The sequence below is a fragment of the Tinamus guttatus genome, unplaced genomic scaffold, assembly GCF_059628265.1.
Source record: "Tinamus guttatus ecotype Peru unplaced genomic scaffold, ASM5962826v1 Tinamus_guttatus_pri_ptg000049l, whole genome shotgun sequence".
Classification (NCBI taxonomy): Eukaryota; Metazoa; Chordata; class Aves; order Tinamiformes; family Tinamidae; genus Tinamus; species Tinamus guttatus.
In genome coordinates, this window is record NW_028288583.1 from 184,294 (window position 1) to 203,749 (window position 19,456).

At 63.6% G+C, this 19,456-nt stretch overlaps 1 protein-coding gene and 1 long non-coding RNA gene across 2 annotated transcripts in view; one reads left to right on the forward strand and one right to left on the reverse strand.

The window, feature by feature from the left end:
* LOC148595876 (uncharacterized) overlaps nucleotides 1-19,456 on the forward strand; it is a 355,837-nt gene that overhangs the window by 38,723 nt on the left and 297,658 nt on the right. The window lies entirely within an intron of this gene.
* Nucleotides 12,512-13,290, reverse strand: CDKN1A (cyclin dependent kinase inhibitor 1A). Its single transcript, XM_010210954.2, has 2 exons — nucleotides 12,888-13,290; nucleotides 12,512-12,561 (listed from the first exon to the last, which is right to left on the reverse strand). Exons 1-2 carry the CDS (start codon nucleotides 13,285-13,287, stop codon nucleotides 12,512-12,514), a joined length of 450 nt encoding a protein of 149 aa, XP_010209256.2. The 5' UTR covers nucleotides 13,288-13,290.

The following is a 19,456-nucleotide window of genomic DNA, read 5'->3' on the forward strand; positions in this document are numbered from 1 at the left end:
ATTTTGAGTAGCCTGGGAGGAGGACAGGCACATCTTGCAGCACACCCTGGCCCTTCACGGCCCGTTAATTTGGAGCTGGGTGAAATTTTGGCTCACCTGATTAAGCTGACCATGGACTCGGAGACGTTGTGGCCCGAGGCAGCACTGCATTCATAAAAGGTGAGCTGGTGCTCCTGGAAGACAAGAAGTCCAACTAGAAACACACATCTCTTGCATTTGGTTAAAATAACTTCATAGACATGGAGGTAAATATCCAAGGAAAGGTCACTGTCAAGCAGAAACCCAAGGACCAGAGGGCCTCACAGATTCAAGGAAGCAAGTAACTGAATAATTACTATTTACAGGAATGTGAGGGATGAAATCCAGCTCTTCTCATAGCTACAACAGCAATATTTAATACTGAGCAAAAGATAGATGCTGCAGACAGCAGCAGATGTGAGACAGTCTGATTAGAGTACTGAATATGGAGATGGTAACGAGGTGTTCCCAGGTCTTTCAAGCTTTGCCGGTAACTAGTTTGCGGGGGGAAAAAAGCATCTAACCTCTCTGTGCTGGTGCCTCCATATGTAAAACAGCTCAGCTGATACCAGTCCAAATCCCAAACTGTTAATATGGATCAGCCCTTGGACAACAAGAGCGGGGGTCAGGATGGTAAGGCGGATTCTGCTGTCCCTTTCCTGGCCACTGATGAACAGGAGATGGGTTAAGGGCTTCTGGCTTTCCTCCAGGTCCTCGGGCGGGTGGGAGCTGGTGGCATCTCGGATCCTTCCAGCTCTCCTTGCTTCATCCGGGTCGTGTTCAGCTAGCAGCAAGGTTGCTTCATCAGGGAAGGCACCTACCTCAGCCAGGCGCTCCCCTTCCGTCGTCGGGACGCGTCTCTCCGCAGCGCAGTCCGTTTTGTTCCCCAGGAGCAGAACGGTGACTCCGTCTTCTGCTCCTTCCTGGGCAGTTAGAGGGGGAAGAAGCAGGGTTGCATCTACATCTTCTCTGCAGCATGGCCAGACACATCTAAACACACTTCGGAGTACCACCAGGAATACCCATGGGCTTGGGGTGATAATGAAACCTTAAATCCTATTAACCTAGCTCAAGAACTTAAGAAAAGTTGGAGTTTTCTTCTTAAATAACCTCTCCTACCTCTTAAATAATAGAGACCCAGCTGAGCTATGCCTGTAGCTGACTCGCTTTGTATTTGACTTTGTGAACATGATCCACCTCTGATTTAAGGGCCCTGAGCAAAGTGACCACCTATTTTGTTCCGGTATTTTTAGTCACTCGCTTGTGCTTTACAGTTTTCAGCTACAGATAGGTCAATAATCACCATAACAATATTAGCAACAGACAATATCTGGAAACATTGCAAAATGGGGAAAAGCATTGGCAGGACCGCAGATTTCCCAGTCCACCCACCTGGATACAGCTCAGCCAGTAGCGCACGTCCGCAAAGGAATATTCCGAGGTGATGTCGTACATCAGCACGATGCCGTCTGCCTTCCGGAAAAACTGCTTGGTGATGCTGTGGTACCTGTGACATTTTAAACCGTCACCAACAGGGAGTAAGAATGTTTCATTCTGCAGAAATGGTAAAATATTGCTTGGGGGAAGGCTCAAAATGGTATTTTCCAGAGTTTGGCAGATGTTTTACTTAGCCATACATTTATGTACTTGAATTCTGAGCTTGAAAATACATCTCTGCAAGCTACCAGAACGTCCCGGTTGCTTCGCCGCGGCGCAGGGCCTTACCTTTCCTGCCCAGCTGAGTCCCACAGGCGGAGAGTGAAGAGTTTGTTGTCCACAATAAGGTTTTTGATCTGGTAATCCAGCCCTAGGACATACGCAACGGGAACATTTGGAATATCCTATAGGGTTGGCCAACCTATAGAATGGCTGTAGCAATCACACAGGGCATGTGTGGCCTGCAGCTGATCCCTCAAGCTTTTAGATCTTCAATGGCCAGATTTTGGCAAGGTGTCAAATCTTAGGCTGAGGAAAAGCAGGTTGGTTAAGAGAAGAGTGGAAAAACAAAACAAAACAAACAAACAAAAAACAGGGCCTTTGGCTACACCGTGCTTAAATCACATCAGCACTAATTCTCTGGAGTGCATGACCTCCAACTCTGGAGGTCCTGGGTTCTCCTAGGTCCATCACGCGCTGGATGTGAGCGGTGCCTTGCATGTAATGGCCACTGGCAGCTTGTGTTGTGCCCCGACTGACAATGAGCAATGGATTTTGGAGAATTTAAATGGATTTGCATCTTGTTTCCAAGAGCGAAGGCTGAGGGAGGAGGCAAGGGAAGTGCCGTGGTTACCCAAGCAAGGACGGGGCGCGCTGGAAAAGAGCAGAAGGAAGCCTACCTATTGTAGCAGCGATGTGCGGGTTGAAGGAGTCGGCGCATAACCGGTACAGGAACGATGTCTTGCCCACGTGGGAGTCCCCGACGAACAGCACGTTGTAGAGGTGGTCTGGGTCGGGAGAGCCTCTTGGAGCCCGTCCTGCCCCATGGACCAACACGGCCCCTGAGTCTTCTGCTCTGGGCTTTGCTTCCTGACTTGCTTCCAGCACGACGTCTTGCTTCCCATCCCCATGACCATTGACCATCCCATGACCAACATCCAGACCATTTCTTTGTTCTTCCAAGAGCTGTGCTGGAGGCTGCACCCCACTGTTGGCTGTGTCCCTCAGCGGGCTGTCTCCAAGTGTCCCCATGGGATTGCTCCCCATGTTGTCCTTGCACTGGACACTTGGCCTAAGGGCAGACACTGGTGCCATCTCCTCTTTTGGAGGCTCAGCAGCTGCCTGCTCCGTTTCCATCACCCACAGCAGCTTCTCCCTTGGCAGCAGCTGCTCGGGAGCAACATCTGGCCTCACCTTATCTGCCCGCGTTGAGACCTGTTCCTGTCCCGAAACGCCTAGCGGTGGCACATCTGGAACGAGAACATCCTCTTGCATGAGTGTTGCCTGCCTTCTCCCCTTGGACACTAAGGGCACCTCTGGGACGGGTGAGGCTGCGCCAGCGCCACTGTCCTGCTCTAGGTGGAAACCCTCCATCCAGCCCCAAAACCGCTCGCCTGCTTCATGGTTCACTCCCTGCTCCATGTCTAGATCATGGGCTCCATCCCGAGGCCTCCCCTCTGCGTCGGTCCCGGTTCCCTGCAGCGTTTCCGCTCCGTGGATGTGGAGCAGGTGCGGAGCGGGGTCGGTGCTCTGCCCCAGCATCCCTTCCTTAGGCTCCTCCAGCTCATCTGCAGCAGCCCTGTCCCCCTGGGTGCCTTCGGCCTTAGCAGGCTCCAGTGGAGACACCTCTAGAACAGCACTTCGTCCCTGGGTTTCTAGCCCATCCAAAGCCCCCCAAGCTTGGGTCAAAAATTCTGGATGCTCCATTTTGGCCTGAAGGTCTTCTGGTTTCTGAGGCCCCTCCTCGTGCGGTGAACACACATCAGCCCCCTCTCCCTGGGTTGTCTCCAGCACCCGACTTTCCTCCGGGATCTGCCGGTCCCCTCCGGCAAACGCTCCCTGCGATGCTCCCAGGTCAAGGGTCTCAGCCCCAGGGGCGGCCTCATCATGGGGCTGAGTCCCTCGAGTTGGGACATCTCCTGTAGGAGCCACATGTGCCTCCAAAGCAACCCTGTGTCCTGGCATCCCTTCCCACGGCCGAGCTGCACGCAGAGCCCCCAGCCCTGCGTCCTCGCCCGGGCTGAGCGCGAGCTCCTCGGCCTCCGCGAGCCCTGTCCCTGCCTCCGGCTCCGGAGGCGCAGCCGGCCCCGCGTCCGCGCCCGAATCTCCCTCCTGGGGTAACGCTGCTTTCTCAGCCTCCCTTGGAGGCCAAGGGGCTTCCCAGGCTGGTTGGCCCTGGGTGAATCCTGCGGCCTCCGGCAAGGCCTGCGCTCCTGCCCCTGCACCCGGGCTTAGCGCGACCTCCTCGGCCTCCGCCAGCCCCTGCGCGCTCGCACCGCCGCTCCGTCCCTCCAAACCCTGCATGTCCCCAGCCTCCTGCACTGCCTGCACGTCTGTCCCCGCTCCCTCCTCCTGCATCCCGCACGGAGCAGTCTCTGGCTCACGCAGAAGCACCCGCTCGCTCTGTCCAAGCGCCCTGCACGTGGCCTCCCCCTGCGGCGCTTCAGCTCCGCAGCCCTCTGCTCCCTGCGGGCTCGCGGGGATGGGGACCCCCTGCGGCCACGGCTCAGCCTCCCCCTCCCCGGCCTTCCCCTCCTCGGCCTCCATTTCCAGGCCCGGAGCAGCCCCGGGGAGCAGCTCACCCGGAGCCGAGCTCCCCGCAGGGGCTGCAGCTGGGGAAGGGCTCGCAGAGCGCACGGCAGCAGCAGCGGCAGCAGTTCCCTCCTGCAGCCCTAATCCGGGTGCATCGACCTCACCTGGAGGTTGCTCACATGGAGCCGGGCTCCCTCCTTGCCGCGTATCCCGAGAGCCGGGCTTGCTTGGGATGGATCCCAGCTCCTCATCCTCCGCGATCCCCTGCACACTCGTGGTGCCGCTCTGTCCCTGCGGGTGCCCTGTGCCTTCGGCCTCCTGTGCTCGCCCGTCTGCCCCAGCTCCTTCCTCCTGCATCGCCACGAGCCGCGGAGCCGGATCCTCCATCCCTCCCTGCGCTGCCTCCTCCTGCTCGGCCTCGTCCCAAGGCTGCGGCGCCGCCCGCGCACTCGGGGCTCCCTCTCCTTGCGCAGCCCCGTCCGGAGGCCGCACGGCCGCCGTGTCGCTCTCCCCCCGCGCCCAAGATGGGGACAGTGCCTCCAGCTCATGGGGCCGCGCGGCCGGGCCAGCACCCTGGGCCTCGGCAGGGGCCGGACTCGGGCTCCCGGCTGCGTCCAGCCCGTGGGCATCCCCGCTCCCTGCCCGCTCTGCTGCCGCCTCCTGCCCTGTGCCCGCGCGGAGCAGCCCTGTCCCTGTCTCCGGCTCCGGAGGCGCAGCCGGCCCCGCGTCAGCGCCCGAATCTCCCTCCTGGGGTAACGCTGCTTTCTCAGCCTCCCCTGGGGGCCGCGGGGCTTCCCAGGCTGGTTGGCCCTGGGTGAATCCTGCGGCCTCCGGCAAGGCCTGCGCTCCTGCCCCTGCACCCGGGCTCAGCGCGACCTCCTCGGCCTCCGCCAGCCCCTGCGCGCTCGCACCGCCGCTCCGTCCCTCCAAACCCTGCATGTCCCCAGCCTCCTGCACTGCCTGCACGTCTGTCCCCGCTCCCTCCTCCTGCATCCCGCATGGATCAGTCTCTGGCTCACGCAGAAGCACCCGCTCGCTCTGTCCAAGCGCCCTGCACGTGGCCTCCCCCTGCGGCGCTTCAGCTCCGCAGCCCTCTGCTCCCTGCGGGCTCATGGGGATGGGGACCCCCTGCGGCCCCGGCTCAGCCTCCCCCTCCTCGGCCTCCCCCTCCTCGGCCTCCCCCTCCTCGGCCTCCCCCTCCTCGGCCTGCGTTTCCAGGCCCGGAGCAGCCCCGGGGAGCAGCTCACCCGGAGCCGAGCTCCCCGCAGGGGCTGCAGCTGGGGAAGGGCTCGCAGATCGCACGGCAGCAGCAGCAGTTCCCTCCTGCAGCCCTAATCCGGGTGCATCGACCTCACCTGGAGGTTGCTCACATGGAGCCGGGCTCCCTCCCTGCTGCATATCCCGAGAGCCGGGCTTGCTCGGGATGGATCCCAGCTCCTCATCCTCTGCGATCCCCTGCACACTCGTGGTGCCGCTCTGCCCCTGTGGGTGCCCTGCGCCTTCGGCCTCCTCTGCTCGCCCGTCTGCCCCGGCTCCTTCCTCCTGCATCGCCACGAGCCGCGGAGCCGGATCCTCCATCCCTCCCTGCGCTGCCTCCGCTTGCTCGGCCTCGTCCCAAGGCTGCGGCGCCGCCCGCGCACTCGGGGCTCCCTCCCCTTGCGCAGTCCCGTCCGGAGGCTGCGCGGCCGCCTCGCCGCTCTCCCCCCGCGCCCAGGATGGGGACAGTGCCTCCAGCTCATGGGGCCGCGCGGCCGGGCCAGCGCCCTGGGCCTCAGCAGGGGCCGGACTCGGGCTCCCGGCTGCGTCCAGCCCGTGGGCATCCCCGCTCCCTGCCCGCTCTGCTGCCGCCTCCTTCCCTGTGCCCGCGCGGAGCAGCCCTGGCGCAGCCGGCCCCGCGTCAGCGCCCGAATCTCCCTCCTGGGGTAACGCTGCTTTCTCAGCCTCCCTTGGAGGCCGCGGGGCTTCCCAGGCTGGTTGGCCCTGGGTGAATCCTGCGGCCTCCGGCAAGGCCTGCGCTCCTGCCCCTGCACCCGGGCTCAGCGCGACCTCCTCGGCCTCCGCCAGCCCCTGCGCGCTCGCACCGCCGCTCCGTCCCTCCAAACCCCGCTCGTCCCCAGCCTCCTGCACTGCCTGCACGTCTGTCCCCGCTCCCTCCTCCTGCATCCCGCATGGATCAGTCTCTGGCTCGCGCGGAAGCACCCGCTCGCCCTGCCCAAGCGCCCTGCACGTGGCCTCCCCCTGCGGCGCTTCAGCTCCGCAGCCCTCTGCTCCCTGAGGACTTGAGGGGATGGGGACCCCCTGTGGCCACAGCTCAGCCTCCCCCTCCTCGGCCTCCCCCTCCTCAGCCTTCCCTTCCCTGGCCTCCGTTTCCAGGCCCGGAGCAGCCCCGGGGAGCAGCTCACCCGGAGCCGAGCTCCCCGCAGGGGCTGCAGCTGGGGAAGGGCTCGCAGAGTGCACGGCAGCAGCAGCAGTTCCCTCCTGCAGCCCTAATCCGGGTGCATCGACCTCACCTGGAGGTTGCTCACATGGAGCCGGGCTCCCTCCCTGCTGCATATCCCGAGAGCCGGGCTCGCTCGGGATGGATCCCAGCTCCTCATCCTCCGCAAGCCCCTGCACACTCGTGGTGCCGCTCTGCCCCTGCGGGTGCCCTGCGCCTTCGGCCTCCTCTGCTGCCTCCACGCTCTCTCCCTGGGCTCCTCGTGAACCTTCCGTCCCCTCCCATCCTGTCTGCTCTGCCTGTCCCTGCCCGAGCGCCATCCTCGGAGCATCCTCCGGGCCCTGTCCCGCTGCCCCAGGGCTCTGGTCCCGCTCTGCACCCGGCTCCGGCGCCGGTCCGGCACACTCGGACGCACCGGCCGCTGCCTCGTCCTGGGCCCCACGTATGGCTGGGGCTGCTCCCGCGTGCGGGGGGTCTCCGTGCGGCGCCTCTCGGCCGTGGGGACGGCACAAGGTGACATCCTCCGGCAGGGCGCGGGGACAGGTCCCCGCTGGGCCGGGCGGCTCCGGCTCTTTGCTCAGCTCCGCTATTGCCTCGTTCATCTCTCGAAGCAAAGAGCTCTGCTCCGAGAACCTCTCTGCTTCCAGCATCTCCGGGAAGGGATCCTCTTCCATGGAGCTCGCTTGGCGCGGGTGGTCTGGAACTGTTATTTCAGCCGCAGTCTTTTCCCAAACCCTGGAAATGGCAGAGCAGCAGTTATAAGGACAACCGCCCGCTGTCCCCAGGTTTGGCACCACATCAGAGCCCCAGTGCGGCCGCTCGCCTCCCTTACACGTGGTGGCCGCTTTTTCGTGGCCGGTCGTCGCTCTGGGATCCGAGCCTGATCCTCATCTCGGAGCGGTGCTTCTCCTGCCCTGGACTCTGCACGAGGGAGAGGAGGGAAGCGTCCCACACGGCGCAGGGGTGATGCCAAAGCCCCGGCACCAGCTTTGGGGACAGCCAGCGCTGCCCCCAACCTCCCCAATCCCCCATGGCACAACGTGAACTGTGACCCTGCTCCCCCAGCACAGGCACCTTCCCCTCGCCGCGGTACCTGCGGTGATGGCAGCATCGCTCCGGGCTGCTCTGCTGCGGATCCGTCCCTGCAAAGATGCAACACGGGCATGAAAGAAAAAGCAAAGCAGGGGCTGGTACCTGACAAGGCCGCGGGCGCTGCCGCTCACCCGGCCGTGGGCGCCGCGCCGGCCCGGGCTGCCCGCAGGCGCCCCTGGGTGTCACGGAGCTGCAGGCGGATCCGCTGCAGCCGCTCCTGCAGCAGCCGGTTGCTCCGCTCCAGGCGCCGCTTCTCGGTGCCGGCGGCGTCGCGCGAGCGGCGCAGGCTGCGGCACCGCGTCTCCAGCTGCCGCGGGGACAGGGGCATCGCGTCAGCCCGAACCGCCCTCTGCGTGGGACGGAGCTCGCAGGACGGGGGGGGACGTTATCCCGGCTCCGGGCCTCACCTCCGCCTGCGCCGACAGCAGCCGCTGCACTTGGCTCTCCTGCGCGTCCAGCGCTCGCCACAGCTCCGTGCCCTGCTGGAGGCTCCGGGCCTCGCTCTGCGGGCACCACCGAGCCCTGAGCGCCGGCCCCGGGCCGAGGAAGGGGCTCATAGGTCTGGGCAGGGATAAGCAGGGGACATGGAGGAGCACGGGGATGAGGAGCATGGGGAGGATTCACGCAGCTTTGGCCCTCTTGGAGCAGGCGATGGATCTGGTGACCTCTTGGAGCCCCCCAGCTCAGCATTAGGGTGGCACCGAGGGTCTGCAGTGATGCTGAACGTATCTATGGGTCCCGGGGACGAGGGGGAAGCAGGAGGCCCCAGTGACGCTGGGGACCTGCGAGGGACCCATGGGGGACCCACCTCTTGCTGCAGCCGCTGCGTCTCCCGGCGCATCTGCTGCTCCAGGGCCTGGCAGAGCTGCTGCACGTCCCTGCTGTGCTCGGCCACGCGCCTGCGGGCGCAGCGGCATCAGCCCCGGCTCCTGCCGTGCCGGGCGCCGCCACAGAGGGAGCCCAGCCCCAAGCAGCGGCTCCGCACGGAGCCTCCCGCCGCGCGCGGAGGTGCTCGGGGCAGCCCGGCTGCTCCCTCGGCCGGTTCCTCTCCAGGACGAGGGCGAGCGGAGGGTCACGTCCCATCGTGCCCGGCCCCGGCCCTGCCCGCGGTCCCAGCTCACTGGTTCAGGAGCGCCTCCAAGGCCTCCCTCTCGCTCTTGGCCTCCTGGATGCGCCGCCTCATGTTGGCCAAGAAGTGCTCCAGGTTGCCCAGCAGCTGGGGCTTGTCCTGCCGCAGCTTCACCCAGAGCTCCCAGAGCTCCCAGCTGCCAGGGGAGAGGCGTTTTGCAGCCAGCAGCCCCCGGAGCATCCCCAAGAGCGGGATCCCAATGGGATGGGATCTTGGAGGACCCTGGGGCAGAAGTGGCTCCGAACCATTCCCATGTTTGCTGCACATACGGCAACCCGGTTCGGGGATCATCCCACCCTCCCGCTGTCCCACCGGATCTCAGCGGATGCTCCTTACTCCTCCAAGCCGTCGTCCGTGCCCAGCTGCTCCATGAAGGCGCTGAAGCGCTCCCGCTCCTCGGACGCGGTCCCGCCGGGGGCCGGGAGCTCTCCCAGGGAGGCCGTTCCCGGCGCGCGGCGCTCGTGGGCCGCCGGCTGCGAGCCCAGGACCTGCCCTGCTGCGGGATGGGATGATCCCGACCCGTGAGCACCAGCCGCCCGGAGCCCGGCGCATCCTGCCCGCTGCAGCACGGGACACTCACGGAGCCCATCCGGGAATTCCTGCTCCATCGAGTGCCCGGTGCCATCGGCACCCAGCCCACCAAGGACGACCTGCAGTTCCTTAACGCTGCCTGGGAAACCCTCCAGCTGCAATTCCTAAGGGCGAGGAAGGTCCTAAGTCCTCCAGTTGCAATTCCTAAGGGATGCCGCGCCCTGGGGACGTCCCTGTCCCTACCTGCAGGTCGGCATGGGGAACCAAGCCCCGGTGCTCCCGCTCGCCCGCCGGGATGAAGTCTGGCACCTTCTGCTCCGCGTCGGGCTCCGGCGGTGGCTCCCGCAGCTGCCGGCGCCGGCTGGATCCCAAGCGCCGGCCCTTGGCGCCCGCCCGCCGCTCGGCCATGGCTCGTCCTGCTGCAGGGGGTCTCCGGTCACGTCCCCTCCACTGCTTTGGTGGCCGTTTGTCACCTCCCACACGGGGAGGCTCTGGGTGCCGGCGCTGCCGCCTCCGTGCTCCCGGCACCCATCCCCTGGGCATCGCGGCGGCAGCCCCAAAAGCAGGGCCAGGAGGGAGCCGAGGGCCCGGAGCAGCAACGGGGGCTCCCTCCCCGTCCCCAGCCCCGCGGTGACAGCGAGGAAGTGGCACCGGCTTCAGGACTTTGGGGCTTTTACAGCGGCCACGTCCCGGGGTGCGCAGGAAACCCCTGAACGAGCCCCAAAACAGCCCCCCTTCCCCCTCGGAGCGCGGCCCCCAGGCTCACCCAAGCCCAAGGGCCAGCTGCACAACAAGGGAAAACTGGGTGCAGAGGGGAGCGTTTGGGGGCAAAACAGGGAAAAAAACAACTTTCCTCTGCCAGTCGCATGCAGCAGCACGGGGGCCGTGGTCAGACCGTGAATTTGCTGCTAACGGTGGAGGAACGGGAACCCAAACGGGGCAGCCCCCGGCCACAAGAGAGGCCCCACAGGGGAGCAAAACGCCTCATCCTCCCCCTTATTTCTCCTTGTTTAGGTGTTATCTGACCTAGTCCTGGATGCAGAAGCGCGAGCCTATCCGGATGGTGACACAGGGCATCACGGAGCCCCAAAGCCACCACTTACCTTCCCAGCTCCGGAGGGACCTGCGGAACGGCTCAGCGGCAGGCCGGGCACGCGCTGAGGAGGAGGAAGCAGAGGAGGGTGCTGAGCCCCGGCCTGCCCCGAGCCGACATCTCTCGCTCTTACTCAAGGCGCTTTCCGCTTGGGGGTTACGTGCAACCGCGTTTCCTGTTTGCTGCTCCGAGGCTCAGGATGGTTAACGCAAGCTCAGAGCATCCCAGCAGAGAGGGAGCAAAGCAGCAAAACCCCCCAGGCTCCAGGACTGGGAAAACCCCCCTCTGCCCTTTCCAAGACACCTGGACCCAACTGCTAAACCGGGCTCAGATGCTGCTTGGAGGGCCCTGCTCGTTAGCACTCCAACCTCCAGGAAGCAGCAGCCAGCCCAGGTGCTGCCACTCCGGGGGTGCAGTTTCAAGCTGGGTCCAGGTGTTTTGGGTTACAACCCCTCATCAAGCAAAGCTGGTGCCTGTTGCACTGCACTGAAACTCCCCTGGGATCTCCCACACCTGAGCCCAGAGCAGCCCTTCATCCAGCCCCTGGAATGGGACCTCAGGAGCCTGCAAAGAAAGTTCAGTGCCAAACTCCCCTTGTCAAGGGAGCTGCACAAGGAGACCCTGCCCTGGTGGCCACAGTAGCCATAGGGCAAACAGGGGCTGCTCAGTCACCCCAGCACCCAGTCACCCTGCACCCTCTGCATCCCTCTAGGGACCCCCATGCTCCGCAGCCCTGCAGGGACCCAGAGCAGGATCCCTTCCCTCCTCCCCACGCTGCCCTTAACCCAGTGACACACATTCCCAGACACAAGCGCAGTGTTTATTCAGAGCTACATTCGCAGACAACAAGATACATCCCCCAACCCCATTAGACTTAACGGCATCTTTATAAATAAACATTTAGTGCTGGGAACGTGCCAGCTTCCCTGGCAGCAAAGTGCATCTCGGTGCAAGGCGGGAACACAGCCCTGTCCCCCGGCCTGGGGGCATCTTGCACCACTTTCCAGAGTCCAAACACAGGAGATGAACCCCAAGCACCAGGATCCATCAGTATCGACCCATCCGCCGTGGCCGGAGCAGACGACCGGCTGAGCATCAGCATTGACCACGGCAGGAGCAGGAGACCACGAGCACCATCCAGCAAGCGGGCAGGAAGGCAAGAAGGGGCTTTACGGGCATCAGCGGGGACTTCAGGGGAGCACAAAGCTCCCTGGGCAGTGGTGGCCCTGACCATAGTGCTGCTTGGAGCTCAGCGCCAGCCGCACTCTGGAGCTCCAGGGTCCTTGCAAGGATGGGACAGGGCAAGGGGGACATGTCCTTGCTGGGGCAAGCCCATGTCTGGTCACCTCATCCCTGCCTTGGCAGGGGTGAGAGCCAGGAGAGCTCAGTGTGAGTCACAGGGGCCTCACTTGGTCACTGCCCTGCAGCCCACGATAGGATCAGTGAGTCACCTGGAGGAAGGGCTGGCCAGGGACCAGCATTTCCTTCCCTCAGAAGTACCGGGGAGAGGAACAACCCACCTTGCGTCACTCCCGAGCAGAGCCACAGCCCCATTCAACGCTCTGCACCAGGGGGTGCTCAAGCTGGGGCCACCAGGATCCAAACCGAGTGGCCAACCCAAAGGCTGGGGACCTTCTCCAGGGACAGAGCGTTCTCCATGCCAACCTCTAGGCAGGACCAGGACTAGAGCTGGGCAGGGAGGTGGCGCCAGGACAGTGCTTGGTCCTGCCAGCACTGGGCAGAGGATGCAGGTCCTCATCTTGGAACAGCCTCTCAGTCCTACTCCAAGGGGCTACAAGCTTCAACACCAGCTACTCCACACACATTGCACACAAGTGAGGGTCTCTGCAGACCCAGGACTACTCATAAATAGGGAACTACGGACTCTACATCGCTTCACATGCAGCTTAATGTTGTCCAAAGCTGAGGAAAGAGCCACAGGAACCATCAGGGCATCACGGCACCAGGAGCTGCAAAGGGTTCCTCATGGCAGCACCCTCAGCTCTCACCAACAGAGCCAAGGTCATGGTTTGGGCTTGTCAGGAATGATTCTCCTCTTGGAGTTGTAGAAATCTGGAGGGCAGAAAAAGCAGGTTGGAAATTGCCTCCAGCCAGTCTGAAGCAGCAGGGCAGGAAGGAGGGGACTCCTCAGGGCAGCCCAAATCCTGGCCAAGGTTTGGGGCAATTGGGCTTCCTGTGGGAGGCACCCACCAGCCATGGGACAGGTTCTTCTGCTAGGAAGACACTTCTCCCCACATCTCTCCATGCCCAGAAGGCATCCAGGGAACCTCCATCCCTCCCTGCCACAGGAGTCAGGGCCACCAGCCATGGTCATGGTGACCATCTCACCCTGGGAGAGGCAAGGGCCAGCACAGGGACACCAAGGCCCCAGCACTCACCCGTGACAGTCGTCTGCCTGCGTTTCAAGCGCTGTGGGGAGCCGGCAGCCCGAGGCTCCGAGTCCTGCAGAGGCGCCTCGGAGCAGATGCCACTGGGACAGTCCTTGGCGGGTACCTTGTGGACCAAGGAGCAGCTCCGGCTCTCGCCGCCGTTGGCCTTGGCCAGGCCGTGCAGCTGCTGTTCAGCAAGGAGGACCCTCTCCCACTTGAAGCGCCCTTCCAAGGGCGTATCCGTCTCAAAGTCGAAGTTCCAGCGGCGCTGGGCTTCTTCCAGCTGCTGCCTCAGCAGGTCCTGGAAGTCGCTTTGGAGCTGCTGGTGGTCCACGGGGCCAAAGAGGTTCCTGCACACCTTGCTGCTGCAGGGCAGCCGCTGGCCAGGCCTGCTCTGGGACAGGGGCATCGCGGTGGCTGTGGGGACAAAAGCAGGACTGGTTACGGGTGTCTCACAAACCTTGAGGGCCACCACAGTTGCCACCGAAGCAAAACAGAGCAGCTGTAGCTGGGCAAAGCTCAGTCCTGCAGCAAAGCAAGCTGAGGGGACAGTACGGCCCGAGACGGTGACATTCAGCATTCCAGGTGGGTCTTGAGCACAACCGAGGTCAGAGCCAGCCCAGGTGCAGCTCAAGAGGACAGGAAGGTGCAGACACCACCCACGCCTGCTCCTCCTGCAGGAGGGCTCTCCACCTCCGGTGTTCTCAGTGCGCTGCCCTCAAGGCAAAACGAGGGGCTTCGGCTTCCCACCTCGGCATGGGCAAGTGCAGCAACAGGGTGTTTTTCTGGCCATTTCTTAATGGCGAGGAGCCCGATGGGGTGACGCGGAAACGCTTTGAGCAAGCAGCAAGAAGGAGCCGCGAGCCCGGCTGCCCTCCCCAGCCGCCCCCCATCACCCTCAGGAAGCCCTTGGGTAACCAGGGACGAGCCCAGAGCCCCCATTCAGCTCTTGACCTTCTCAAATTAGGGATTCCGCCCCCCCATGCCCCTGCTCATACACACTGGGGCATTAATCCCTTAGCTCCAGGCAGCGTCAACCTACTGCACCCAGCCCAAATCCAGCACTGCAGCCCCCTTTGGAGCAGCCACCCCTGGGGAGACCCCAGTCCCACACAAGGCCACCCCTGAGCCCCCATCTGGCCTCAATCTGGGGCAGAACATCTTCAAGTATAAATAGAAACGCAGCCTCCAATCTCGCTCCCGGGTGACCTCAGCACCAGGCAAGTCCCGGCATGTCCGGACAAGCCCCGGCAGGTTGCAGCCGGGACGCGGCTCGACACCCAGCCCAGGCACCCACGGACCCGGCAGCGGCCACCGGACCCCCAGCTCCCACCAGGCCCCACATCCCACCCTGACTCACAGGGCTGGAATCAGTGATGGAGCTGCCAAGCCTGGAAGGACAGGACGGACACAACCCCCTCCCACAGCGTCAGCTCTGTCACCTTTCCCAACACAGGAGCTTCTGCCAGGAGAATCCCAGGCTCAGGGCAAGCAGGTGACACCAGTTGGTGCTTGCATTAAAGAGCTGCCCCCAGCCAGGCTGGAGATCAAGGTGCTGCTGGGGGAGCCAAAAGACACTCGCTAACCCCTCCGGCAGCACCTGCGGGACACCAGGACCTGCCTCTTTACCAGTTCCACCTGTTTGGGGGAGCAGCAGAGGCCAGAGCACCCATGGGAGCTCCCTACGGCACTGCCACCCCCACAGCTGCCTGCCCACAGTGCAGAGACCGCCCCACTCGTGACACTGGTGAGCCCAGGGGGTGCCCGGAAAAAGGGGCCGTTGGGGAGCGCGGATCAGGGCGAGGGGGAGAGCGCCCGTTTCCCCCAACGAGGCGGCCGCCGCCAGCGATGCGCGGAGCCGGGGCGGCCCCGCGGGCGGCGGCGACCTGAGCCCGGCCCCGCAGTGCGCCCCGCTGCCCGCGGGGAGGCGAGCGCAGCCCGGGGACGGCGACACCGACGGCGACAACGACGCGCCCGGGGGGCTCCGCGGCCCGGCCGCCCCCTCCGGCGCGAGCGGCCCCGAGCCCCGGCGCGGCCGCCCCGTCCAGCCCGGGGAGCGCCGGGGCCAGCGGAGCCGCCGCCGCCGCCCTCCCCTCCCCTCCCCGGCGCTGTCGCCGCTGTCCCCCCGCGCCGCCCCCCGGTGTCGCCGGCCCCCGCGGGACCCCCGCCCGGCGCAGGGCGAGGTGGCCGCGCCCGCCGCACTCACCGTCCCAGCTCAGCCCGTCCCGTCGCAGCTGCCGGCCCGGGCGCGTCCGCCCCGTTTTATACCGGCCGGGGCGGGGCCTCCCCGCGCGCTCACCCGGGATTTCCCTCCCGCCCCACCCGGCCCGGCCCCGGGAACCCGCTCGGTGCCGGGGGGGCGCAGGGACCCCCCAGGCCGGGGGTGCAAAGACCCCCCCATGGGGGGATGTTGAGACCCCCCATTAAGGATGTGGGGACCCGTCTTTAGGTGACCCCCTCCCCCGGGGGCGCAGGGATCCATCCTACCCCCCCCCTCAGATCCAGAGCGTCTTCTCTGGACCACGAACCTTTACCCGGAACGAGGGGGGACCCCACGTTCCTCCCGGGAACCCCCCCCTTTCACCCGCAGGGGGTCCCGGTGACAACGCGGAGGATTTCGGTGCAGTCGGGGGTCACCGAACTGACCCAAGGGGCGACTCTCTCTGCCCCTCCCCGGCTCCGAGCCCGGGGATGCTCCGCGCTCGCTCCCATCCCGCAGCCTCCGCTGTGTCCCGGCTGCTGCGACGCCCTCGGCTGCAAAACGACGTCGCTGCCTTTCCTGGCTGGACCAGCAGCTTCGACATCCGCCCGGACAAGTCGAGGATGTGTCTGGGCATGTCCAGACCGGGTTTGATGCTGCCGAGATTGGCTGAAGACACCAGCGGCACCGAAGGTGAAACGCGAACCCAGCAGCAGCAGCAGTTTTTCCCCTCCCATTTGCAGCATCTCTGTCTGCAGCCACTCCGGGACTGCAGATGAAGGAGCTAATCATCTAAATCCCTTAAATGAACCCTTTTTCTTTCTTTCTTTCCTTTTTTTTTTTTTTTTTTTTTTCAATAAAAAGCACCGCAGTGAAGCAAAAGGGAGCGGGAAGGTCAAAAGCAGCAGCTTTTTCCCCAAATGCCCGAGAGCAGCCAGGAGCGAGACCAGGAGCAAGCAAGGCCACATGGAAGAGCCAAGGGGGGAGAGCGGGCGCGACAGGAGGGCACAAACCGGGTGATTTAATGCGGAAGGCGGGTGGGAAATGGGGAAAGCCGAGGGTGACTCACGGCGCCGAGGGCGAGCGGCGCTTCCCGCTGCCCCGCGGCCTCGTCCTGCCGGGGTGTCCCCAAGCCCGGGACGTGGGGCGAGGGAGACGCTGGGGCCACGTACGCAGCGCTGTTAATCACGGCGGCGGCGGGTGAGTCAGTGCCGCACCGGGAAACGTGTCCGGACGCATCCGTGCGGATGCATCCATCCCCCTGATACCGAGCGGATCCCACACGGCACAGCCCAGAGCTGACAGCAGCAGGTTCAGGCCTCGGTGCCTGAGCACAGGGAAGCAAAGATGCAGGAAAGGGGATTTTCCTGTTATTCCACTTGTTTCACTGGTGGAAGCAGGAGTGGTTCAGCCTCCTCCGGGTTTTTCGGGGTGAAGGCAGCAAAAGCAGCCCTGGGATGAGCCGGTTGCACCGAGCTCTTTTGCAAGAGGGTGAACCCAGCTCATCCTACACAGGTTTGACAAGAAGCTCTGCCAGGGAGGAAGCCACCAACATCCAGGCGGCAGAAACCTCTTCAGCAAGATTGAAATCTTGATTTTTTTTTATTATTCTCTCTCCTAACAAGCTTTTTCCCCCTTTTCAGCGGGAACAGCGAGGGCTCCCAGCGCAGCGCGCTCCAGCAAAGGCTAAATGGGCGCAGTGTTCGGCCGAGCGGCGCTCGCAGCCCAGCGAGGGCCCTTTTCCCAGCAGCTCTTTGAAGTGCCCAATTAAGTGATTTTTATCCTAATAGGATTTTCCCAGGAAAGAAAGGCGAGCCTGACAAAACGCGGAATGCTTCATTAACTCTGCCCCTAAAAGCACTCGGATCGCGTTAATCAGCCGCTTCCCGGCCCCGTCCGCTCCAGTTATGCAGGTATTTTGATGAGCCCCCGGTGCAGCGGGATCCTGCCAGGCCCTCGGCTTCCTGGAAAGCTTCCCGGATGCAGGAGCGATGAATCGCCCGCTTCATTCAGCCCCTTGCTCGTTTGCGCTCAATATTGGGGCCGGGTTTTGTCTTTTTATTTATTTTTTAAGGCCCGTTCCCAGTCATTAACGTAATTGCTCCGCTGACTTTCCCGGAGCCATCCGGGCGCGTTTTCTTTTCTCCCTCTTTTCTGGCTGGCACCAAAGAGCCTCATTGTTCGCGGCCGCCGTCGGGGCTGCCGGGAGAACCAGGCGCTCGGTCGCCCACTTTGCGCTTTGCTGCTTCCCCCTGCCTGCCCCATTCCCATCCCAGGATCCCGAGGCGCTGCTGGGCCGGAGCCGAGGGCTGCGGGAAGGTGCTCCCGGCCGGAGCGCGTCGGGCCGCTCTGTGCGCTCGCTGGAAATCCGCTGGGAAGCAGCGCCAGTCGTTAGGAGCTGAGCGGGAGGAGGATGTGACTGATGTTCCCAACCCTGCGCGTTGACATCCCTGGTGACGGAGACCACCGGGATCCATCCCCGGCCACGGAGCTTTGGTCGCTCCAACCTGGAGATTCCCAAGTGCCGACATGGAGCCTTTTCCTTTTGTTTTTTCCTCCCTCGCTAGTTCCTCTGCCTTGCCCACGAGTGTCAGTGTTGCTCCATGGAGATGAAAGACAGGGGATCCAGAGAAACCTGGGATTTGTAGGAGAAGACCGAAGGCAGGGCAAGACCAACTGCAACATGTCCCAAGGGACGTGAGGAGGGAGGTCACCCAGAGCCGCGGGGATTACGGAGACACGCGGATACATCCCTGCTGCGGAGGAGGGCAAGCCGTGCTGGGAATGGGCTGGGAAGCGGCGCTGGGAAGCCCAGGTGTAACTGCACGTCCCCGAGCAGCACGAGCCGAGCACGGGGACCCCGGCGGGCCTGAGCCCTCCCGCCCCAGCCGGGCAACCTCCTCCCCAAAGCTCCTAGTGGCAGCGCAGGAGAAGCCCGTCAATCCGGAGGCACCGGCACCAGGAAACGCTGCGCGGAGCCCGGCAGGGAGAGCTGCGATGGGCAGCACCCTCCGAGCGCGGCCGCTTCCTCCGCGCGCGGCCGCGATAACGCTCCCCGCCACAGCTGGCAGCCGCGATGTCCCGGCGCCCCAAAGCGACACCCAGGGCGACGCGGGGTCCGCCCTGATACGGCCGCTCCACCCCGATACGGGCAGCGCCGGCAGCCCGTGCCGAGCGCCCGCCGGGCCCGGCGCCCCCGCTGCGCCGCCCGGCGCCTCGGCTGCCCACGCAAAGCGTCACCGACCGGTGGCGTCGCCACGGCCAGCGCGCGGCCAGGAGCACGCGAGCGAGCGGGAGGAGCAACGGTGCCAGAACCTGCGGAAAAACCACCCGAGTTGGGCTGCAGACGGCTGGGAGGCCCGAGCAGCAGCACCGCGACAGCCAGCGCGAGCGCTCGTCCCAGCAGCAGCTCTGTGAGCTGCTAGATCAGTAAATAAGAGACGACCGAATCACCTGGAACACGGTGTTCCTTCCCGCTGCGCCGCCCCCTTCGTGACTTGTCCACATCTGATGTTAGAAACAGTCCGGAACAGGGGTCGGCCGGAACGGCAAATCTGCAACCACGACAAGTGCCTAGAGCAGCCCAGGAGAGCAGCCTAGCCGAAACTTTGGAAATTAAACAGAAAACAGGGCAATTACATGTGTTTCTAGAAGTAGGGATGTGTCTTAGCTAGCTGAGGGTGCTGGGATGCTATGTTTAATGGATCTGCTTTACTGAATGATTTTAATAGTTTTCAAGGAAAATTGGCTATTCAAGGGAAAGATTCCTTACTTTTTTCTTTGGCCTTACTTTCTGCTTGACAACAAGCACAGCCAAGTAAGCACCCCATCGATTAAGGCCAACAGAAACATTTCCTCAATTTTAATTTTGAGGAAGCAACCTATAGAAGTCAGAAATCCAAAGCTGAGAAGCACCCCCCGTTCTGCAGCCTTCCTTGCGTGCGAGGATCCTGCCCTTCTTCCGAGCGAGGCGCTGCAGGTTTCTCTCCCTCCTCGGGTGCTTTGAGCTCTTGGAAAGCGGCTGCTCCCGCGAGCTGAATGAGCGAACACGGTGCCAGCGGGAGATGCTCTCACAGGCAAGGAGCTGCAGCCCCTCTGCAGTCAACCCAGGGCAGAACAACATATTAAAACACAGGAGTGCGGCTGTGCGTGGCTCAAAGTGTCATCACAGCCCCTGGCTGCCTGTCATCAGCTAGAAACGTCCCTGCAGGAGCCATGGATGGTTTGAGGGAGCCACGCGTGCCCACGGGGCAGCCCGACCTCTGCCGGGTAGCGAGGAGGGTGCAGAGCCGCTGCCCCGCACCGCTGCACGCTCTGAGGCTGCTTTGCTGCTTCCTGCACCCTCCCTTTAACCAGACACGCTTTTCTGGGAAACTGC